The sequence below is a fragment of the Dermacentor andersoni genome, chromosome 3, assembly GCF_023375885.2.
Source record: "Dermacentor andersoni chromosome 3, qqDerAnde1_hic_scaffold, whole genome shotgun sequence".
Lineage (NCBI taxonomy): Eukaryota > Metazoa > Arthropoda > Arachnida > Ixodida > Ixodidae > Dermacentor > Dermacentor andersoni.
The window spans coordinates 133,401,640-133,427,287 of NC_092816.1; the positions used below are offsets into that span (position 1 = coordinate 133,401,640).

At 45.5% G+C, this 25,648-nt stretch overlaps 1 protein-coding gene across 2 annotated transcripts in view; it reads right to left on the reverse strand.

The window, feature by feature from the left end:
* LOC129383219 (uncharacterized) overlaps positions 1-25,648 on the reverse strand; it is a 54,344-nt gene that overhangs the window by 16,231 nt on the left and 12,465 nt on the right. For both annotated transcript variants that reach the window (XM_055067582.2, XM_055067581.2), the window contains exons 3-4: positions 7,336-7,401; positions 6,234-6,275 (exon numbers count right to left, since the gene is read on the reverse strand). In XM_055067582.2, the coding sequence (XP_054923557.2) occupies positions 6,234-6,275; positions 7,336-7,401 (108 nt within the window). The remainder of the gene's footprint in view (positions 1-6,233; positions 6,276-7,335; positions 7,402-25,648) is intronic.

Genomic DNA, 25,648 nt, shown 5'->3' on the forward strand with positions numbered 1-25,648 from the left:
TCAACCCCCAGGATCTCCCTTTCCCCAGACACGGCTAAGCCGCGCACGCCTACACGCGGGCGGGTCCAGCCCCCATGTGGTCGGCTATTTGGTCTCGCAACACACCAAACACCTGCTGACGCAGACGCCCCTGCGGGCAAAGGCAGTGTAACGTACACCCCATATTCATAATTCCACCAAAGCTACAAAACGTCTTGCTGGTTGAATTCTACGAGGGGCAAACTGGCTGCATGTGCAGCAATGATCTGGGGCACGGTTACGTGTGCTAGGCGTCTATCGCACCGAACCTCAAGAGCAAAGTTGTAAACTGTGCCCGTTGCAGGGAATAACGTAATGCTCCTCGCAAAGCCCCTCTACACCAGTGCACATGGCCAACAGTACCATGGCAATGCGTCCACATAGATGTCGCTGTTCCGTATTAACAGACAGTATTTCTGGCCGTAGTGGACGCTCACTGCAAGTGGCCGGACGTTTTCCTTTGTGTTCAACAGCCGGTCAGAACAAAATCATCATCATCATCATCATCATCATCATCATCATCAGCCTGGCTACGCCCACTGCAGGGCAAAGGCATCTCCCATACTTTTCCAACTATCCCGGTCATGTGCTAATTGTGGCCGTGGTATCCCTGCAAACGTTTTAATCTCCTCTGTCCATCTAACTTTCCGCCGCCTCCTGCTACACTTCCCTTCTATTGGAATCCAGTCCGTAACCCTTAATGACCATCGATTATCTTCCCTCCTCATTACATGCCCTGGCCATACCCATTTGTTCTTCTTGATTTCAACTAAGAGTGATTGATTTCAACATTCACTAGTGTTTGTTGCGAAACACACTCCAGCCCAGGCACGTACCCAGGGGGGGGCCCGGGGGGGCCCGGGCCCCCTCCCGAAATCAAGTGGCATACCTCCCCCCCCCCCCCTCCTGACCCACGCCACCACTCCTCACACATTCCTAAAGCGCCGCCAGATCAATGTTGAGACTCGGCAGCAATTCATCAGTCAGCATTATGCTGCCTTTATCACTGCTTTTAGATGGCGGTAGTTATCCGCATCTCTTGTAATGTGAAGGGATGTTTTCTCATAGATTCCGCACCCGCGCGATTAACTCGAGATGCGTTCAGTTGTCACCATCTATTGAACCGTCACGCGCATAGCTGTTGCTTTTGTTAGTTCAACCTTCTTTGTTTAGGCTGATCCTGGGGCCAGGAAAGGGATGCGGCTGTTACTCAGCTGGTCTGTACTCTCGTGGAACGTGTTGCGGCCGAAGAAAACGCCAATTGCGTTTAACTTTTCCCTTTGTTTCATTATTTCCTTGAGTTACGTCTCGCCACGACGCTGGCAGATGCCCGGAACCATATACACGTGATATGCGTTAGATAAGGTGGGAAATAAAATAATGTGAAAGAGTATCCATCATGAAACCCTGCAATAACCCTTAAACCCATAAGCAAGATGTCTGTCGCCCGTTACCTCGTCTGTTTTTCCCTGATTGTATAGCACTTTTCGTGCAAAATTGGCAACTGGAAACAAAAATCGCAAAGAGTTGAAAAATTAAGCGATCTACTAAGGGAGAGAGCCAAGGCAACAACCAAACTGCAAGGAAAAGCGAATAATAAAAAAAGTTAACCGTTGTTTCTCGAATCAGCAATCTCGAAGATATAGTAAAAGCAGCGGAAAAATTCTAAGCTGACCTGTATACAGTACCTAGAGGAGTCACGATAGCTCACTTAGAAACAATAATGAACAGGATACAGAAACTCTCCTATAACTAGCGATGAGGTCAGAAGGGCCCTGCAGGACATGAAACGATGAAGAACGGGAGGAGAAGGTGGAATAACAGTCGATTTAATCAAAGATGGAGGAGACATAATGCTTGGAAAACTGGCGGCTCTTTATACGAAGTGTCTATCGACTGCAAGGGTCCCAGAAAACTGCAAGAATGCAGACGTTATACTAATCCGCAAAAAAGGAGACGTTAAAGATTTGAAAAATTATAGGACCATTAGCTTGCTCCCAGTATTACATAAAATATTTACCAAAATAACCTCCAATAGAATAAGGGCAACACTGGATTTTGTCAACCAAGGGAACAGGCTGGCTTCAGGAAGAGATACTTTACAATGGATCACATCCATGTCATCAATCAGGTTATCGCGAAATCCGCAGAGTACAATAAGCCTCTATGTGGCTTATATAGATTACGAAAAGGCATTTGATTCAGTAAAGATACCAGCAGTCATAGAGGCACTACGTAATCAAGGAGTACAGTACGCTTACGTAAAAAGCTTGGAAAATATTGCTACATGCGTGTGGTATTTGTTTGTTTGAACGAGGCGCCCACGCACCTCGTTCAAAAAAAGAGGAGTAAGAAGGAACTGGGCTCGCGCTGTGAATCTAACCGGTCAGCGCTGCAACAGTTGTTGTAAATATAATCTGTAAATAGTTTCTCGTCTTACTGACTCGTCCTTCGCGTAAGAATATCTACAGAGGTTCTACAGCTACCTTAATTCTACACAAGAAAAGCAGGGAGATACCTATGGAGAAAGGGGTCAGACAGGGAGACACAATTTCTCCAAAGCTATTCACTGCGGGCTTAGAAGAATTCAAGCTATTAAACTGGGAAGGCTTAGGAGTAATGATCGACGGCAAATATCTCAGCAACCTTCGGTTTGCCGATGACATTGTTCTATTCAACAACAATGCAGACGAGTTACAACAAATAATTGGAGACCTTAACAGAGAGAGTGTAAGAGTGGGGTTGAATATTAATATGCAGAATATGAAGATAATGATAAATAGCCGGGCAAAGGAACAAGAGATCAGGATCGCCAGTCGGCCACTAGAGACTGTGAAGGAGTATACGTTTACCTAGGTCAATCAATCACAGGGAACACTGATCATAAGAAGGAAATTCACAGAAGAATAAAAATAAGTTGGATCGCATACGTTAGACATTGCCAGCTCCTGACTGGAAGCATACCATTATTACTGAAAAGTAAGGTGTGCAATCAGTGCATTTTGCCAGTGCTGACATATGGGGCAGAGACTTGAGAGCAAGTTAAGGACCGTGCAAAGAGCGATCGAACGAAGATTGCTTGGCATAACGTTAAGAGAGAGAAAGAGAGCGGTTTGGATCAGAGAGCGAACGGGTATAGACGATATTCTAATTGACATCAAAAGGAAAAAATGTAGCTGGGCAGGTCATGTGATGCGCCGGTTACATAACCGTTGGACCATTAGGGTTACAGAATGGGTACCAAGAGAAGGTGGTGGTAACAAGTTTATTGAGATTCTGCGCAGTTATCTGGCAGGCCCGAGTCCTAGGATGGCCCCTCAAGAGAAGGAAAACGCAATCGAGGACGACAAAACACTAGGTGGAGCGATGAAATTAGGAAATTCGCGGGTGCTAGTTGGAATCTGTTGGCGCAAGACAGGGGTAATTAGAGATCGCAGGGAGAGGCCTTCGTCCTGCAGTGGACATAAAACAGGCTGATTATGATGATGATGATGATGATGATGATGATGATGATGATGATGATGGAGGTGGTGGGCCCCCCCCGAAAAAAAATTCTGGGTACGTGCCTGCTCCAGCCCATTCTTATTCTTCTGATTATTTGAGTGTCATTATCCGGATACGCCGTCACTACCTGCTCTAAGTGGATGTATTCCCTTACCACTTCCAGTGCTTCAATACCTATCATAAACTGCTGTTCTCTTTCGAGTATGTTAAACGTTAGTTATGTGAGGTCCTAACACTAAGGTCCCTTCCTGAGTTAAAGCCGAATACCTGTTCCGTAGCTTGATCCGGAATTTCTCTGTTTTCCCTCTTACCACTAACTCATTGATCGGCTTCTTACGTACCAGTTTCTTCCATTCCCTCCTCAAGTGTAGGCTAATTCGAGATCTTACCATCCTATATTCACTGCAGCGCACCTTGCCGAGCACGTCCGTTCAACATGCGCGTTGAGTGGTACAGGCCTTGCAGACTAAACAGTGCGCAAGTGACATAAAAGCTTCCATGCCATTCCTTTCCAGGGACGTCACGCCAGAACCTCCCCTTTGGCTGCGTCTGAGAGACTGCGAGACCCACCTACAGGGAAAGAAGAACTGGCTGCACGAGGCTAATCGAATTGGGATCGCGGCCCAACGGATATATTTCAGCCAGAGACTTCATTTCGTTCCCATGTTAAATTAGAAAGCAAGGAGTGTCGTGTGCGGCAGCTTATCGCAATAACTGCAGTGTAATGACTGCGCTGCCCGGCGCATGCGTCACCAGTCACAACAACTTCAAAGAGCGGTAGTCGTATATTTGGCAAATTATTTTTTCTTTGTGCCTCCACCCTCAAAAACGATAAATAAACGTGAATTTAATCGGGAGGACTAGCATTCTTCGTTGCTCAGGGCACCGCAACAAACCACAACATAGGTTGGACCATACGTTGGACCAACAAAGCGGGCGGACCTTTGTATACGAGAAAAGATTACTTAAGTCTTAATGCCAAACGAAAAATGACGGCCAGTCGGATCGTTAATTTACGAAAGCTTTCAGCATGTCGGCCACCAAATGTGGGCTACTACAGCCAGTTTCCCTTTTGCGTCGATGGCTTCGGAAAGCACAGGCGGCAAATTAAATTAAGGGGTTTTACGTGCTAGAACCACTTTCTGATTATGAGGCACGCCGTAGTGGAGGACTCAGGAAATTTTCTTTAACGTACGGGCACCTAAATCTAAGTACTCGGGTGTTTTCGCATTCGCACTCATCGAAATGCGGCCGCCGTGGCCGAGATTCGATACCGCGACCTGGTGCTCAGCAGCCTACCACCATAGCCACTGAGCAACCACGGCTGGTACAGCTAGCGAAGCAAGCGGAGCCTGTCATGCCGGCGTCAGCAGGCTTGTGTATGCGTACAGGGCTCAGAGGCCACGCTATGGTTGTGGTATTTTTGTTCATTCCTGTGAGGTGGCGCTGCAAAAATTAACGTTGAATGTTAAAAAATTAAATTTTGTTGTTATTCCTCCATGTTATCGCTTACTCTTTCTTGCGTTACATAGCAACGGAAGCAAATAATAAGCAGGAGTATAAAGAATGTAAACCTCAACGTCTGAAGTATTAAAAAAAGAGAAATAACACTACCCCTTGCTGAGATTCCAACCCCGGTCTTTTGCGTGCGAAGCAGACATTCTACCTCTGCACCACGCCGCGTGAGTGCTATCGATCTCAGCGCCCCCAACGGCGTTACGGTCTTTTGGCTTCACTTTGAATGCATTGAAAGAGCGACTGTTCAGGACACTCTTCATGTTCTAGTGCACTCTACTAGTCCATTTCAGCCGTCCATTTATTTTCATCCATGTTCCTGGGTCGTTCATAAAAACTAATTTTGCTCTGCGCTTCTCCCACATCAAACACAAATCAATAGATAACAATAATGATGATGATGATGATAATAAGAATGATTTAGTGGCATCGCCTTTGAAACGGGGCGGTGACAAATCCATATTACCACAAATGTACGTCTTGAACAGCACAAATCCTTTAATAAACGGAACATTTCTAACATTGCTTTGCCTTGTATCCTTATCATTACGTAGGCAAAGAATCTCCATCTCGCGCTTTTGCGTGATGACGGTCGCGTGGCGTGCGCACACGAGAGAGATTTTTGATGAGGTGCGGCATAACACGCATTCGTTGTAAATAAGGGAATTCTGGGGTTTCACTTGCAAAACGGCCATCTCATTCTGAAACACGCTGCAGGGAGGGATTCCGGATTGGTTTTTATCACCTGGGGTTCTTAACCGCGCACTAAACGTAAGCACACGAACCTTTTTGCAGGTCGCCTAAGTGAGATCGGGCAGCCGAGGCCGAAATCGAACTCGGGACTTTGAGGTCAGCCGCGCAAGACCATAGTCACTATGTATGCTACGGCGGCAGATATGATGACTGTGCATATACTTATAATACATGCAGCATTCAGGCAATGCGGAGGTCAGTTTTGTGATGATATCGTTATAGAGTCATTTTCTGGAATCGGGAAGCATAGCGCTGCACTTATGCCAAATTTACGTAGGCTGTTCGTCAACTGTAAGGTTGGAATGAGTGTGTGCGGCAGGCATAATGATTTTATTATATGGCACCAGCGGAGGTAAATAAGGCTCCCTGATTGAGCGGCAGCAACTCATGCTCCATTTTAGCCGCTGATTTACCATAATAGGAAGGTGTTGGTAGTAACATACCCATATGGCCCAAAGTTTCTTCCGTGTGCATGGTATGAGAAGCTGCAACAAAATGTCAGACATTAATACGAGAGATTATGATAAGGCACGTTTACGAGCCTGGGAACCTTTTGAAGTGCGGCATGCTTTTTTTCCCAGCAACAGAACCCAATATGTTGCACCATGACCTCCAAAAATGTGCAGCCGACACAAACGGTGACCGGCGGGATGCATGAGGTATTGCGTTGAAATATTCGTTGCTTTCACCTGATGGTGTCAGAGCATCAAGGCCACTGCATTTAAACAACATTAAGGGCAGGCCGGTACACCACTCAACGAAACTGCAGCACAACATCAATGTTCCACGTCAAATGTGGTTGCGGCTACATTGGGCGTCCTCCTTACTATGCACGTATCCGGGGTATGCAAAAAGGGCATTTTCGCCGCAAGTGTGACGGTGCCTAGCTACGAAATTTATGCTAGTTTCAACATGGCATTACAAAGAGACATACTTGTCAACTGACTGGATTTAATTTACCAATTGGGACATCTACCTTATCTTTATTTTTATACAGAGCTATAGCAGCCCGCGAACGCAGGACAAAGTAAGGGGACGCATACAACGTTTCATGTGTGTCCCCTTAACTGAGTCCTCTGTTTTGATTTTCATGATGCCATCTCAACGAACTTAAGTCCTGACGATCCTAATGTGCCCTATAGTATTGAGTTAAAATGCTAGCTAATAGGAAATGACTGCTTACCAAAGTGTAAACTCTGACTTCCCACAGAAATAATGTTCTTCTCTTTGGATAACTTACTTCAGGCAGTAAGACTGTGGCATTTGCGGCCGGAGGTTTTCTATTATATATAAAGTTTAAAGGAAATATCCAATATATGCACCGAATCTGTCATGCAGTACGTGTACCTCCGTTCAGTATTGAGTGTCAACGTATGTATCATCTTGCTCTAAAATAAGCCGAGCTGAATTTTTTATTGCTTTCACGGGTGCAGTTCCGCGGTAATATGCTTATTTGTTTTTCGTACTTCAGCCTGTGCTGCATATTTATACTGACTTAATTAACAAGCGTTGTAAACTATGCTCTAAGCATTCCCGAGGTCTTACCTGAAGCTCTATAGTTTTCAATTCCTTTGCGCATGCTTGGCTCTCGTTACAAATGCTCTTGAGAAACTGGTGACAAAGCAAAGAAAAGCACACTGTACAATTACAGCGTTCACCCCTGTGCAGAAATGCGTGGTAATCATCACCGTCAACGTATCTGCACGTAGGCTTGAACTACATTGGAGTGACAAAATTAATTTTCAGATGAAATTGTGGAGAACCACCCTCAAATTAGTACCGTGCTCCAATATATTTTGTCAGATAGATAACCCACGCAGAAAGCTGCAGTAGCACGCTATCCACGAGAATTGCAACAGCTCGATGCACAATAAACTAGTGTTATGTTTTAGACCACGTCACTTAGGCACCGGTTCCTTTGGCGAGCGACGGCTTAACCGTTCGATCAAGCGCCGGGAAGAATGAAAGCGAACGTGGAGCGCAGCGGGAGATGAAAGACAGTAGATAGCGCAGGAGGAGGGTGCAGCGGTACCATGAGGCGGAAAGCGGCGGAAGAGCAGAGGGTAGACGGCCTACGTATACGCAGAGTTGCCGGCACACTAGGCATCCGAAGCTGCGTGGGCAATGTCATCTGCGCCTCCGCGTAGGCGAGGCGGAGGGGGGGGGGGGGCGGTTGTGTCAGTGTGCCGTGAGGTGGGGAGGGTTACGCTCGCCGGCGCCGTCGGCGGCTGAGATCAGTCTCCGGTATCAGAGTATATGACGGGGAATTTCACAGCTCCTGCAAGGGGCGATGGCGAGCAGCAACGCATAACGCTCGATGTGGCGCTCCATAGGGTGTTGTCGCCGCCGACACTGTTGTCACACGACTTCCTCGCGAAGAAGGGCCACTGTTGCCGATGCTGGAACGAAAGCGTAAAATAGTTTACACGGGTAGTGCAGCGCAAAGTGGGCTGTGGGGCGACGATGGCTACAATATGGCATGAATAGCACGCGTCCTCTGTGGAAACAATGCTCGGCATGAGCGGAGGTCTGTCTGCGGCTGCTGCGGTTAATCGCGCCCACCCGTCATCCCCGCGCTGCCTTTCGCGATCTCCCGATAAGCGAGGCAGACGCGCCACACTTCGCTCCGTTTGGAACGTGCGGCATGAGAAAGAATATCCGCGCCAGCTAATTTATACCGAAATGAAAATACGTATACAGCTGCACTTGAATTTCGCATTAGGGAGTATCGTAATCGCCGGTGAGTTTTAAAGCGAAACTTTCTTCGCCTCTTCCTTCGACTCTCCCACTACTGCTGCTTCTCTGAACTGCTGCGGCTGCTGCTGTCCGGCACGCCGTTAACGCCGGCCGCGTTATGACGTGGTTGAGACGCGGCCACATCACAAAAACATGAAAGGCATGCGCTCTCAGTAGTTTCTTTCATGACGTTTACTTCAACGTGTTGTTATCACTGGCTTTACTCAACACTAAAATATAACAAAAACAGACGTTGCGCTACCTATGCGGGTGGCATCATCAGTACGCAAATGCCAACAAATGAGAACATACATGCTATTTATGTATGATATTGCCGTAAATATCCGGCAGGGGGCCATGGTTAGAATGGCATGCAGATGGATCGCCACAGATAATCCATGATTCCACATATTTTCTTGGACCTCATTGGCGTTTCCGTGCTAACCTGTTCCCAAAGCCAAAGGACCGCACACCTCCGAACGAACAAAGGGGTGTCGCCTACAAGCCTGACTGCACGGACTGTGGTGCCAGACGGGGCGGCGACGTCGCACTCGACTCAAAGAACGCTTAAGGGATGCTACGAAAGCCACCCATGCCACACGTGCAAAGACGGAACTGGTGGATCATTGTTTACCAAAAGGACACTTATTTGATTTTAATAATGTAGCCACGTTACCACGGGAACACCGATGGGGCCCGAGAAAATTTGTGAAATCATAGTTTATTGGTCGCAATCAATCTGCATGCAATTCTAACCGTGGCCCCTTGCCGAATGTTTACGGCAGTATCATGCATAAATAGGATGTATTTTCTCATTTGTTGCCATTTTGGTACTGACGATGCCACCCGCATAGGTAGCGAAACGTCTATGCTTTTGTTATATTTTATTGCTGAGTAAAGCCAGTGATAACAAGACGTTGAACTATGAGTTCCCCGGGATTTTAGAACATTTTTTCAAGATATTTGTTTATGGGCTGTCATTCTCAAAATTCCGAGGAATAACATTGTAAAGAATGTAAGGCAAGGTATGCGCCACATGGAGGGCCTGCGTGGTTGCGGTTCAGGATGATTATTCGCCAAGCGACGGCCGCTGCGTCGACAACGGATATTCTGCAACGCGGGGCTCTTTACGCTATCGCGTTAGTACATGACAGGAGTGTGGCACAAAGGAAAGGCGACCAGAGAAGCCCGTGTGAAGATTTACGCCGCGTCGCATCTGCACAATGCCATCAGGACGCCTACCTAGGCGCGACCCCTCACATATGCTCTTCAGGAGCTGCCGCGCTTGTCTCTGTGCTCATCCACAACAGTAGAGGGAAGAGGTGGGGAGAATATTAGCGAAGGAATAGAGAGAGAGAGAGAGAGAGAGACAGGACGCAGTTTCCTGAGCTACAACGCTACAACCCAGAATGGCGCCGACGCTACAACCCAGAATGGCGCCGAAGCGGGCACTTAGTGCCGACGAGACGAAGGCTCGCGTAAAGCGTCGAGTGGAGAAAGAACAACAAACACATGCGGAGCAGGCAAGGTAACATTTGACATCCTGTCACAACTGTCCCATACCACCAATATATCACGTCGATTAACGCACACAGCTGGCAAACCTTGCTTTGCTTACATCGATTCCCACAGTGCGTGAGATCTGCATAATTTTTATCATGCTCCCTTGTTCTATGCCCATATATTTCGCTAGGCGATTTCTAAAAAAAGAGGAATTATAGCGTTTTACGTGTCAAAACCACTATCTGATTATGAGGCATGCCAAAGAGAGGAACGCCGGAAATTTTGAGCACCTGGAGTTCTTTAACGTCCAAGTATATAGATCGAAGTAGACGGGTATTTTCGCATTTCGCTACAATCAAAATGCGGCCGCTGTGGCCTGCATTCGATCGCGCGACCTCGTGCTTAAGAGCCCAGCACCATAGCCACTAAGCAAGCGCGCCGGGTCCACGTGGTTTCTGTGTATGACTGATTTCCTTTAGCATGTTCGGTTGTTCATACTGCAAGAACCAGTCCTTAGCTTGAAACAGCGTCAGCAGGCAGTTAGGACTATCAATGGGAAAGGTGACCAAGTTGAAAGAAATCTACGGCATCCTGATGTCGCTTGTGGGTATATGCAGACATGTGACACGTCGCAGAATTCTGCGCGTAGTTTCACTTGTAGCTGCGAAAACATTGTCGATTTATAAAAGAAAAATCAGAATAAGTGCAAATAAAATCATTGCAAGCTCCGCTTCAGGCACAGGCTGAAAAACACTATAACACAATCGCATTTCTGATCAAAGTAGAGAACAGTGGCAATGATGGGCATTGCGAATAATCAATCACAGTAGGACTTGTGCAGATCCCTGCGATATCAGTAACAGTGGAAATTTCATTTCATTTCATTTTATTACCTTAAAACCCCTTGGTAGGGGTATTACATAAGGGATGGGAATACATTAGTACATAGTTTGCATAATACGTAACTGAACATGCAAACAACAACAAAGAACTACATGAGCTAAAGTGTTACATACGTCAGCGCAAATACATGGACCTAAATAATAAAAACTAAAGTTGCACGAGCATATAAGTCTGCTAACACAAGTCATTTTTATTGTGAAAAGTGCGCAGTGACACCCTTCATGAACATACAGGGGCAAATGATGGCGGCGATTTCTTGGGGCAGGTTGTTCCAATCTGTAGCGGCATGGCAAAAGAATGAGGCGGAAAAGGTAACAGTGCGCATGCGAGGGCGGCCCACTTGAAAAGTGTGCCGTGGAGATGTCCGGGCTGCGGGGAGGATATAGGGTGGTTGATTAAGCGAGCTGTGATAAAACTTATGGAAAAGTGGAAGGGTTCCAGTACGCGGGCGCGTACAAAGGGGAAGTAAATTCAATTCTTTCTTGAATGCGCGGGCATCGGAGAGCAAGACACTTTCGCATCAAAGCCTGGGACAATGAAAGTTCAGGAAGCTTCTATGCACATATCGCAGCGCGTCAGCCATGAAGCGGAACAATTTTGTGAATAGAGTGGATATATTACTTCATAACCTGCAGTAAATCGTCATTCAGCAGTATTGACAGCGCGTGTTTTATGCAACCACGTGGTTGTCTTCATGTCTGGCAAAGTTTCATCATTTGCCATATCAAATTCACGTCGTGCGACGCTCTTCTTGCCTCCGTCTTCGCCTAGGATACCTCGCCGTGTTGGTAGTCCCTCACATTGCAGCGTATGCAGCGTGCACCGCATAGGCTCTTCCGTCAAACTGACCTGCACTAAACCGACATCATTTTGCACACACGTGCATAAAATATATTTGAAAGCAGAATAATTGGCAGTTAGGAAAACTGATAAGCGTGCTTATTTTTTTACTGCTTCACGACACGCCCGCTAAGGGGGCTCTTTTTTTTTTCATATCATCCCCCGAACTTTTGAGGACATAGAGATTTATACAATATTTGTTAGAGGTCGATAACGTCGTCGACCTGGTGACCTACATTCAACATGAGAAATGCCGTAAGCGTCTCTGCGCATCCTTATTCCTCGACGTTAAAGGGGCGTATGACAACGTTACGCATGAAGCCATCCTCTCTGCTCTCGCAGAGGTAGGAGTGGGTGGTCGGATGTTTCAATGGATACGGAGCTATCTGTCCATGCGATCCTTCTTTGTAAGCACCGAGGAAGGCCATACTTCTCTACATTATAGCTACCGTGGCGTCCCCCAGGGCGGTGTACTTAGCCCCGTGTTATTTAACCTAACGCTAATTGCTCTCCTTGAGCACGTGCCAACCACAGTCAGGCTATCAATGTACGCGGATGACATCTGCATATGGACATCTGCAGTAACACGCCTACAGTTGCGAGCGAGAATTCAGAGAGCCGCCACACAAACTGCTATCTACCTCCGTAATCGAGGCCTGGAAATTTCTTCCGAGAAATGCGCACTAGTGCCATTTACGCGCAAACCTATGGCAAACTACAGTGTAATGATAAATGGCCAAATAATACGACGGGTCCGATCGTACAAGTTTCTAGGTGTCATAATCGACAGGGACTTGTCATGGAGCCCACACATATCATACGTGAAAAAACGGTTGACAGGCATCTGCCACCTGTTCAAGTTTTTCGCTGGCAAGACCTGGGGAATGTCGCCTAGTGCCATGTTACAACTGTACAGGGTGCTCTTTCTAGGATTTCTGCGATACAGCTTGCCAGCAATAAACAACACAGGCAAAACGAATCTACGCACAATACAAAGTCTTCAGGGTCAAGTGCTCCGGATCTGTCTAGGCCTGCCTCAGAGTGCTTCAACATTGGCTACGATAGCAATCGCTAGAGACCACCTTGTCAAGACCCACATTGAAATTGAAGTACTCAGGACCCATATAAGGCATCTAGCCAGGACTCCTCGTCACCATTTAGCCTCTCTACCAACGGACAGGCCACACACATCTTTCAGCCAAACGATAACTGCATATGTTGAATCATTGCCAGCATGTTTCACTCCGGCTGCGAGACCTTCGATCCCTCCATGGTGCCTCGCTCAGCCAAAAATCAACCTCGCAATACCTGGCATCTCGAAAAAAGCTGATCTGTCATCACCAGCCCTTAGACAGCTCACGCTACTATATTTGTACGAGAACTACCGTGACTCTACGCATATTTACACTGATGGATCTGTCCTTCCAAGCAGCTCCGCGGCGGCAATCGTCATACCAGCGAAAGCTACAACAATTAAATTTAAGACGACCCACGCGACAACATTGACGGCAGCAGAGCTCGCAGCGCTCTTTACTGCCCTTCATCACATCGGTGATGAACCGCCACACAAGTGGACAATATTCTGCGATTCGAAGGCGGCCCTGCAGTCTCTACTGTCACCTTTACGACGCGGACCGCACGAACAGCTAATATTCCATATTACAGAGACGTTACACCATATAAGTGACGCAGGCCATGAAGTAACCTTCCAGTGGCTTCCAAGTCACTGCGGGATTATCGGCAATGAACGGGCGGATCACGCTGCCCGCTCAGCCCATACTGAGGAGCGCCACGTCCCAATTCCTGTTTCTAGAACTGACGCGGCACGGAAGCTCCACCTACTTGCTCGGCAGTGCACCGCATCGCAATGGAATGAGCCACATTTAAGAAATACGCGACTGTACTCACTTGATCCAACATTAAGTCTTCGAGCGCCATCACAGCTTCGCCGTAGAGACGCCGCGCTTTTATATCGACTTTGGTTGGGCGTTGCCTTTACTAAAGCCTATGCCTTCCGCATAGGGATGACCGACACACCAACCTGTGACCACTGCGGCCAGGAAGAATCAATTGGCCACATTTTGTGCGCCTGCCCGCAGTACAGTCCACAGAGGGCATGCCTTAGCCACGAACTTGACCGACTGGACGACCAACCGCTATCCGAAAAAAGAATTCTAAAACATCGAAAGGACCTACCTTCACAGAAGAAGGCCGTGCAAGCGCTTTTGCGCTTCTTGAGATCTACCGGCCTGTGTGAACGACTTTAATTGGAACGCCTTTTGTGTGTGTGTCTCCATGTGTGCGCGTTCCCCTCCCTTTTTTTTATTATTTTTTTTTTCGTTTTCCTCTCTGTCATCTTTCTAACCCCTATCCCCCATCCCCAGTGTAGGGTAGCAAACCGGAGACTCATATCTGGTTAACCTCCCTGCCTTTCCTCTTCATTCTCTCTCTCTCTCTTGTTAGAGGGAACAGTGCCTGCAGGAGCTGCAAGCAGGATGGTTCAGCGATCATGGGAATGATTTTTAGTACATAGAATTGCCTAAACTTCGTCTTCCTGACTTTATACTGCTTCGTGACTTTGCAAACTCATCATTCTCAACCAAAGTCATGCGTTATAGATGATTGCATAAGCATTCACAAAATTGCGCAAAGGCACGATCCGAATATAGCACGTCTATAACACAAGCCCAATATTCAAACTACTGCGTCACGAGCGGATTTGTCGCTGAACGGCAAAGAACACCCTGAAGAATTTCTCACGGGTGAATTAAGACGCTTGGCGCGTGGCAATTTCGCTACCTTGAGTGGTGGAACTGCTGCAATTAGTAGCAAATATGCGTGTATATCGGATGATATTGCATTCTACATTTAGAAAAGTACACATTGCCTTGAAATATCGAAGAATGAAGACAAATTAAGCGTAATCACAAAGCCACAGAACATCTCAAGCCACAAGCACGAAGAAACTAGTATTCCAGTGGTGGGCGGACGAGAAAAGCAGCAGAATTGCCTCTAATAATTATTCCAGAAAATTCTTAAGCTTTACGACATCCAGAGGGTGTACTTCTTGTACTTGACGTGTTCAGAACATTCCAGCACGTAGCCTAATTTGGCAGCTGCGAAATCCGTTGTCTTGCCCTGGGTAAACTATTTCGGTCACTTTTTATCTCCAGAGTCCTATTGAAGCAGTTTGATCTTCGAACAGCAGGTCTACAACTTTCAAGTCTTCCTACATGCGATGTTATGAAATGATGCAAGCTGAAGAGCGCGTTCTTTTCCTATCGTGCCCGCAACCCACTCAGTAAACAGCGGCAACGCTTCCGGTTGTGCTCAGTTGGCGAAGAAGGCGGAGTTTTGATGTTTTTAGCCTTCTGCCGCATAAAATTTAGGCTCGTCTCAACACAGATGGTTCACTATTGCTAGTGCTATAAGCGAAGCTGAGCAGCCTGGATCTCATAATTGCTTCTATTTCAAAGAGCACTCTGTAAAATTGCTCCGAGGTGACAGAGGCTCTCTATAATGCGGTTCTCAACGCTCACATTAAAGAGCCTATGAGGTGCTGCCAGAAACCACTCCACCACAGCGTTCAGAAAAAAAAGAGCTCTTAGACAATGCCATGCCGAACAGAGAAAATTCACTGTGGCAGCAGAAGTTCATTGTTCATAAGTGAGCAATAGGTAAATCAAAGTAAGACAGTTGTCTGAATAGACGACGCTGGCCATTTTGCTATGGACCTCTCAAAGGCGCATAGCAAGAATCAGTCGTCAGACACTGCAATTGTTCAAGATGAACAGGTCTTCTTATTCAACGGATGATTATAAAAACGTGTAGTGTTAATTTGTTGTCAGTAATCAATAACGGTCCACCAATGTCAAAGTGAAGCTCGTCAAAGTTCCTTCGTTCTCGTAGTCAGTAGGCGGGAATTTGTGTAGTAACAATTCAAACAGATGTTGGTGTGTACCATTTCTCAATTGGGTAGTAGAATATACTGTTCTTAGCACGGTTTCGTAGCTTCGAAATTAAGAAGCTTTCACGCAGTTTTATTAATAGGTGTTATAGAGCACTTTATAGAAGTCTGCGGTAAGTGCCGTCAATGATAAGGTCCCCATATTAAATTTTGGTTAATGTAACGGGCAATTATATTTGTTTCGGTGTGATGAAACTTGTGGACTTCGCTCTCTTATCTGTTCCTCAGCTTAGACTAATGACTCGAGCATAGTAGTGCCGCAGACCGTCCTTATTCCTGAGTGCATACGGTATCACAACGCCTGACGGCACTATTTGGCCTTTTCTAGTTTGGTGAATGATTTTTATGCAGCTTCAATTTCTGCCGTGGTCAAGGGACCGTTAGTTAATAAATGAGATTTCTTGCTGGAACATAGTACCGACATGGTTATATTGAAGAGCTTCAGGTTGCTGCATTTCTCAATAAGCATATTAGAGGTACTTCTGGAATGTCTGCAATTGTAAATTAAGCAAACAGTTGCTCATCAAGGAATCTGGCCCTGCCGGGTATCTTGGGTTCAAAATTCGATTGTTTAAAATCAACATGGTAATTTTCACCGAACTGCTGTTTATGATCTCTTCAGTATAACTACCTTGAATAAGCAGATCTGCCGAATTCGTTTCTCTTGGGCAGTACTTCCACTGTTGAGGATGTGAGATTTCTGACATTTCAGCAACTCTATTCGCAGCAAATGTTTCCCGTTTTTGTCGTCCAACCAACCTAAGATTATAGAGGAGTCGGTTCAAGGCGTGGTTATACAAGACCATCGAATAAATACCATCCGATTTGGTCATCCTGGAAGTAAATAATGCTCCCATACGCGCAAGCTTTGGTTCTGTCAACCTGATTGGTGTCACTCTGACCTTAGCAAGTAGATCTTCCGATTAGCTCCTATTTCGTTTCGACAATGCATATATGCCACGGCACCATAGACATGGGTACTTGAGTCACACACCATGTACACATAATCAGTATGTGAAAAAGTAAAATTAACATCATGAAGCGCTGATCTCTTTGAGCCTCTACAAGTCGACGTGACCAACTGGCACTCATGCTCCTCCAGAAGTCGAGAGTACCATCCTTTTTTTTCGATCCATAGCTGTTGAAGAAACATCTTTCCTCCTAAGACAGACTAAAACTTCCCGAGGGATTGAAGATTCCACATATATCACGAAGAACTAAACAATTCGCAGGTGGTGTATTTTTCAAAGCAAGATGCGCAAAATTAAGGCTGGGATGCATGGTGTCATCTTCACCTGATGCTATGCCAAATTATTTCCACCTTTCCTAGGCAGCAATATTAGATGCTGGTTGTGGAATTATACATGCGCTTGATGGGAGTTAATAAAATTTTCTTTCAGGAGAGCACAGTTCGTAGACAATTTCTTCAGCATCATTCCTGCGTTGAAAATTATCACTTTAGGTCATTTGTTCATGTGAAATGCATATTCTTTGCAGCCCACTAAAGTAAGCGTATCATCTAGATAGGATCAAGTGTTGATTTGATCCGCGATCATCTTGTTGTCTCCTACGAGTGTCCAGATGATGTTGAAGCGTTGCCGACCATATGAATGAGTTTACGGTGGCGCAAATAGGCTTTCGAGAAATGTGACACCTCCTCCAGTTCATCAGACTAATATTATATCGACACGTTCTAGTAAAAAAAAATCGGAAAGCATCGAGGTTTGTTTCTTACACTCCCATTTTCAGAAGGCCCATCACAACCTCAGTAGTTGATCTAGAGGAAGACACCGAAATCCAAGTAAAAGATTAAGAAAGAGAGAGAGAGAAAACATTTATTTGTAATGAGATGGGGTGACATCCTCGTAGGGTATAGCCCTTAGTTCACAGCCACATTGGCTCGTGCCACTCCGCGTGCCCGCCGGATCAACCGTCGCTGCTCTTGCAGGTCTAAGCTGGTCAGTGCAGTCTCCCAGGAGGAAGGTAAAAGTGAAGGAATAGGGGAGTAATCCGGAGGCTGTGGGCACTCCCAAGTGCAATGATATACTGTGGGCTTTGCTCCACAGTATGGACAGTATGAGCGATATTGTGTGGGGGTGGAAGAGGTGAAGATAAAAGTTTGAAGCTGTCGTCGGAAGTTCAAGAAATTCTAGTTTTAAGCTTACTCGTTTGTCCAGAAACACATTTAGTGACGGAAAACGAAAGAGCAGGCGTCGAAAGCAACTAGAAGTTCTTTCGTTGGATGACCTTTCGGCACTTGCCTGTGCGGCATATATTAGATATGCTATATTTGCCCCTCATACTCCGGTGACAGTTCCGCGCGTGCATTAACAATATACTGCAGTATTGAGTTGTATATTCCCTGCAACAAGACGGGTTTTCTTAATATCCGTTGCCATAAGTAATTATTTCTTTGCAGAATTTCTCTGCGGTTGCCTTCGAAGGAGTCAATGCGACCTCTTTTCCTGCAAGCCCGATTCTTTACCAGTCATTGATCTTTTTAATAGGCGATTATAAGTTACCAAGCGCCGGGTTCTTCTGAATTGCTAGTTTGCGATTACGAATGTCCGGGGTCTCAAGTTCCCAAAATTGAGGGCAGGGTCGGCTTGATCTCGCTCATCCTCAGAATCCACACAGCTTTGCAGCACACACAGGATGCAAAGCAATGTAGCCTGTTAACTTTTGTTTCCTGTACTACCCTCGACAGGTCGAACCAAGTAAATAGTTCAAGGCAACAATATTAGAATTCTTGGGCTGCAAAATTTCGCCAGTCAAATTAAACATCTGGCCATCACCAGTCAGAAGTCCTCTGCTATCATCTAATATGCCAGATTAAGTCATGGCTATGCTACCGTTGTTTTTTCGCGCTTCCCCAAATTTATTTATAAACGCAGTGTCAGTGACGCAATCTGAATTACTCGGGAAATCACGGAATCTTCCACCATATCTCTACAACAATGTGCGTTGTCAAATTGGCTCTGCAATGTATATCACAAAACCATATTTCTTGCTCCCGGTCTATTTCATTTAGCCAACGTGTTCATAGACAGGGTAAAAACACCGACTACTGCAAAATTTAGTTTCCTCCGTCTATCTTGCTTCACGAAACTTATTTGGCTGCCTCCATCTAGCACGCATCGTATGAAGCTTCATTGAACGCCAAACACTGCCCAGGGTGGAGAAGTCTAACGAAGAAATCACTCTTCCGTCTCATCATTCTTAGCAGCATAATATACTTTTTCAGCATGAGACGCAGGCAACGGCAGCTGCCTGAGTAGAACGAAAATATGCATGTCGTCCTTTGCAGGTGAGCAAACATCGCGTCGACGACATTCACCTGAACGATGGCCCTTCAAAGTGCAGCGAAAAGAACGGGCCTCACGACGAAGAATATCTATTTCGTTATCTGACGTCACTGATAGACATTCCTTTGAACAGAAGGATTTGTTTCAACAAAAACAGCAGGCTTGCGCTTAGAAAGGAGCTTGTTGTCTTCATTAAATGAACAATGAAAACAGAGAACGCCAGGCTTCTTTTCGGGCTTCTTTCGAAGCCTGACGTTCTATCTTTTCGAAATTGCGGCCGCTGGTGGTCGCACCCGATGGAATCCAAACGAACTCAAGAGGCGGATGTATTAACTGCGTGCAAAAGACGCCTGCCCGCAAAAGGCACCTGTCTACCTGTGCACTGCCCGCAAGAGGAAGCTTCGTAGGGACTGTTTTGTGTGGAATATGGACTGAGTTCTCTCCCGGCTGCAATGATACAGAATTTAGAGACATTTTTTGAATATAGAGATGTGACGCCTCGTTTCGCAAAAAGGAAAAATGCATTCATATGTAAAAAAGAACATTGCGCTCTCACATGGAAGTAAGGAAAAATCGTAGGCTTCATAAATTACTGATGCGACGCCACGGTGACTGATGGTGGACTGCTCACGTGATGTCGTGTTTTGATTTCAGTTGCCACACATTGCCATCATATTAGCATGCAAAATATGACCTAAAAAAGTACTGGAGCTCAACGAACGCATCTCGCCATGTAAACTCCGGAGTTGTGGATCGCCTAGGCTGATTAGCGAAGCACTGCTACTGTGCCATTGTGCTATTGCTGTTCGTACGTCTAGGTGTGCTGGCGCTTTCAGTGGGCTTCAACTGAATAATTTATCTGTATCCAGTGAAACAAACGTATGCTGCCACATCAAACAAAGCAGCAGAGTTTCATGTAGGTGTGAGCGAACGCATATACTTAGCGCCGAGCGCTAGGTGCTGGCGACGCTCAGCTTTTCACTAGTTACGCGGGTTACTAAAATTTACCGTGACCCAACCATAGGCACAACAGCCTTTTACAAAGCGCTTGTGGCCTCATTTCCGGGCGAGTTCTAGCATGAACGAAAGTAATGAAAGCGGCTTATCTGCTTGTTTGGCTGCAAATTGGTTAACTGCGTAAGTGGCATAAAAAAATTATTGCCCATGTTTTACATTGGTCATGTGAAGTGACACTGTTTCGACCCCGTTGCATTCTGCAAAATAGGCTCAGCACCCATTTTTATTACAATTCAAGTTTTGGCATTTCGTTGTTTTTCAAGGTTTCTTTCCTTGTAGAGCGAAGACAAACGTGTCGATGCCTTCTATAATTATGGCTTCAAGAAGGAGGCTGCTTCGTTCTCACCCAGGTGACACCTAAGATTTAGCCAATAGCGGTTATAGGCCCTAAACCAATAACTGAAGTCATGACTTATTAAATATTATTGAAAGTAGTTTGCTGCCGACACGAATTAGCAATGTTGCTGACCTGGTCGGTTGCGGCGAAGAGCGACTGTGTTAGAATAAAGTCTACCCTATTGTGCCGATTCTCCCAAAGGTGGCACTTACGTGCGTTTTCTTTCCCCTGCAGCATCACTAAAGTGTCGCGCTTGTTCTGCTTTCTCTAGTTTTTTGCAAGCATATTTTGTCTCATAGTGATCACCTTGCCCTTCGGCTGGTTTCTTTCATAATCTACATTATCTAACATGACGAGCTTACGCTAGGCCATCATGAATTCTCGTTTTAGCTTGAATAAAGAGACTTCATTAAATAAATGTTTAATAATAACAGGAGCCTCAAAGTAAGTATAAACTATAAAATTTGCTGTCGATTTGCGTAGCCCAAACGAGAATTTCATCGTAACCGGAAGCACATGGAGAAATTCATCAGCATTTTGCAATTTTCTATAGCAACCTGAGAAAATTTAAAATTCTAGTAAGCGGTAGACAAGCTTCAAAGGTCAGCAGCACTACCCGGCTGTTTACTTCAACTCTGATGAAGTGCCTTAAGTTTGGAGGCTGGCATCGGCTAGAAAACTATAATCAGCAGCGAAATATGACACTCTCCTTCTGTTGAATTGGTGGCGAAGATAGAATCAGAATAAGTTTGTTCTGCATATTCATGTCAATAATTCATTACAAGAAAATGTGCATAGATAAGGAGATCCCGTAGTTACAAACTGAACTGGGTCCTCCTTTGAATGATGAATATAAATTTTAACCGTAGAAGCAATGGCAACACGTGAAAACATAAAATGTTGTAAAATGTCAGGACACAAATTATGCACATGCAACCTACGGCCGTGAAGAAAATATTAACAGATAAAATCGCATTGTACCATTTTCAGTATTCGAAAAACGAAGTTTGAGAAAGAAACGCAATAAACATAGAAGAGATGCGAAGAATTATGTCACTAGACAGGGGTCGCTAATATGTTAAGCTTTACATCCTTTTGAAATTTGTGACCGTTACGTAATTTAACAGGGAAAGGCACGTCCCACATAGATAGAGTGGAACACTGCACTAACTGTTCGCCGTGGTTCGTCCAAAAACTACGTAAAATAAGGTGTGTGCTTTCTGCAAATCTCCTGTTGTTAGTATTAGGATAGATGTCTTCATTAAAATGGTTACTGGAACAATATCGCTTGAAACGCTGAAAATAAGAATGGCAAGGTTAGAGTTAATAAGATCGGTTACGCTCAAGATGTTATTCGTTCGCAGTAACTGATTCGCGCGAGGACCAGGTGAGGAAAATGTTATTATACCAATTGCTCAATTTTGAGTGGCTTGCAACGGCATTATACGGTGGTTGTTATACGTGTTGCTCCCTTACACCATGTTGTTGTTAATGCGGGAGTGAACGAAAGGACAAAGGACAATACAGTGGCATGACAGTGGAAAACGGGAAGTATGAACGAACTTTGACTAGAACGCAAATTCGGGTATGCCATTTTGCTCTTGGAGTGAATGTGCGGCTGGTAGTTGATGTGATGCGAAAATGTGAAAATTTCTTATTATGGTTAATTCGCATCTTTTTATGCTCAGGTCATGTTAGCATAAAAAAGGTGATCCTGCTTGATGGGAAAGTGATCTCTAAAACAGCCCAGCGAAATCGGAATGGCGTCATCTTTAGACTGTTTCAGTCGCTTGCAGGTTAGCATTAGCTGATTTTGCCTCTACTGGCAGGCGCGTGTTCCAGTAATAAAATATGCCGGTAGCACTCAGGAGCGGATGTTTTTCGACTGTCGCCTCAAACTGGTATCAAAATTATATGCACTTGCTTAGCTCGCCGCGGGAGAGAGTCATGTTGAAATGCGGAATGTTTAAATTGCTGACATGAATAATGGACTGATTCAAAAATGGGGACGCCTCATAATTTTAGCAGAAGGAACGGCGATGTTAAATTATGTGCAGCTCAATGTATCTTCCATGGCATTAAGACGCGCTAACGCACTCTCTAATTAGTATTCGTACAGTGGCGCAGCTTTTTTTGCCGACAGCGATTCCACAGGAATGAGTGACCCAAACTATCTATAGTCTGCCGCTGCGCTTGAGTGCCTGTCGAGCGCTGATGTACGCTTTGCACTTTCAGCATGCCAGAAGAGCTGCATTGAAGCATTCCCTCGCCATTGTTTAACAGTCTCATCAGTAGAGTGTCACCGGCTCCTTGATTGGGCTTCGCTCAATCCATCCCTGGCCACTGTTCTAGGAAAGCCAAGCACGGACCAATGCTTTTTGGTGCGAGAATCTAAACTAAAGTATACCAGAGCCAGCACAAGCCGGAGCCGGATAAACAGGGAAGCATGGGTAAAAGAATGCATGGGTAGAATGCGCTAGTGTGAGCGTATTATTACTGTTATTTCAACAACAGTCGTGTCTCTTTCGTAAGCCAGTCATGTTCTTTTTGGTCGATTGTAGCGCTGCCCTCAGATTTTCTCTGGCGGTGAGTTTTGTCCAAATTGTAGAGTGCCGGCAGATTGATGATGATGAAGCTTTAATAAAACGTGGATGCCTCCTGCATCCCCACAAGCCGGCGGAATATAAAGTTTAATCCTTAATGTCCAAGGGATTTGCAGCCGACTGTTCGCAGCTCACGCATTTTTGTTTCATGTATCATAGGCTCTGACACTTTCGAAAAGCAAGCGACGACACGAAGCTTGTGGAGCTCCAAGCTGATAGCTGGTCATCGGGGCACCTGCCGAGCTGCCTCGTGGCTACAGCCTGATCGCCTTCCATCGCGCAGGCGATCTGCGCCCCAATCCAACCAGAAGCGGCTGACATCGCACGCAACGCCCTGCACTCGGTCGCCTACAAAGGGGATCGTCCACAAGTACCGAACGGGATTTGCAACCGACTGTTCGCAGCTGACGCATTTTTGTTTCACGTATCATAGGCGAGGCGGTTGTGACGAGAGCTTCTTTAACTTCGTTACTGTTTAGGCTGCAAATCCCGAGTGTCGTTTGATTCACCATGCGCATTGATCTATGTACCTACCATGCACGGGTATAGGCCGCTTTGTGGCGCATGGCCATTTTGCCAGTGGTTGTTCGCCAATATGGCTTAGGCCTGCGTTGGTTACTAGTTGCTGGCGCATGGGTGAACGGTGTCCCTTGGTGTTGTTTTGTATTTCCGATTTGATACTCTGCGCTGGTGACGTAGAGACCAACCCAGGCCCGGATAACGTGGACCAAGTTCTCGCGCTTGTGAAAGAGTTAACATTGTCAAATGCATTATTTCAGAAAGACGCTTCAAACAAACTAAAGGATATTCCAACGAGCGTCAATGACATCAAAAGGCGACTCAGCGGTGTAGAAGATCGACTAAAAGCAGTTGATAACCTGTGCCATGACGTCACCACCTTTAACTCAGTCGTTCAGGAATCGCAAGACCAGCTGAAGACCATAGAAACTAAGCAGTTGGAGCAGGCCAATCTAGTTGTTCATGACCTGAATAACCGTATGCGCAGAAATAACCTAATATTTAAGGGAATTCCGGAAGAACAAAAGAAAATGGGGTGAAACTGAACGCATCATCAATCACTTTGTGTTAACTAAGCTAGGCTTCAATGCAGGCGAAATAGAGCGAGCCCACAGAGTAGGTCGACCTAAAGCAGGCCACATCCGACCAATTGTCGTGAAATTTCTGAATTTTAAAGACTTTTAAGAAATGCTTCCAAACTAAAGGACCTGCAGCAGCCACGCGTGTGGATTGAAGAAGATGTCTCGGCCCAAATGCAGCTCATCAGGAAAAAAACAGGAGACGAAACTAACCAGAATGATTGACACAGTCATGCTAATCAAGGTGATTCATTGTCACTCCTGGTGTGCAGCTTTCAAAGCATGTTTCACAAACAAGATCAGCTATGCGAATATATTGAGGCTTGTTCTGTAGATATTGTTCTTGGCTTACAGCAACGTATGCTCACCTTGGTTTACAGAAACTTTGCTTACACCTGATATTGGGGACAACGAGCTGTCGCTCACTAGAAACTTTGCTATATTTAAAACTGAAGGTAGCGCTAAAAAGGACGAACACACAGTGAAAAGACGACACAACGACGAAGAAACGCTGCTGAAACGAAACGCTACGTTTTAAAGAATGCATCACCAACTAGCTCAGCACCAAGTTTTATGGTTTGCTGTATTTAGAAATGGTAGGGTGGGCGCACGGGGAGGCGGTGTTGTAGCTGCAGTGAAATCTAATCTATGTGATCGCGTTGTTGACACGCAGTCAAATATTGAAATTTTGTGGACTTCAGTTCTGTCCCTCTGTGACTTGTGCAGTCGGGGTCTTTTACCGTGCGCCTGATTCTACCGCTGAATTCATCGAGAGTCTTAATCATTCACTAACTTTAATCCAAGACAAGTATCCAACTTCACCTATAATTCTTGCTGGCGATTTCAACTACCTCACAATAAGTTGGCAGACGTGTACTCCTCTAGGTTGCGCAAGGAAGAACGAATGCAAGGAATTTCTCCATGTTCTTTGTTCATTTGATTTGCTTCAAATAGTTTGCAAGGCAACACGTGGAATCTCAGTTCTAGATCTAGTTCTCACAACTGAACCGTAAAATATGCTTGGTCACGTCCTTGAATGCATTAGCAACCACAACGCAGTACACTGTGAATATCTTTTACAAAGTAGTAAACCATACAAAGCAACGAAATCTATTTACGATTACACCCGTGCAAATAGCGACGCGATTCTCACAGAGCTGTCATTTTTTTCTGTGTGGTTCTTGGAAACCATGGCTTATCACAACACAAATGATAACTGGCTCGCTATCCGAAGAAAGCTTACTGAACTGAAACAAAAGGACATTCCCAAAATTGAAATCACCTCATCAACACAGAGCACATGGTTTACGTCCCAAGTGAAGAGTGCAATAAATAAAAAGGAACGTCTTTACTCTAAAGCTAAGTTGTCCGACTGGGATGGTGATTGGCAGCCATACCGAGAACAATCAATTAAATGTAAAGCTGAAAATGAAGCATCTAAAGACAAGTTTTTTAACGGTGACACCATCAGCATGTTAATTAACAATCCAAAGCAGTTTTGGAAAGTGATTAACCGTAAACACTCTGCTCAATTCACTATACCAATCGTT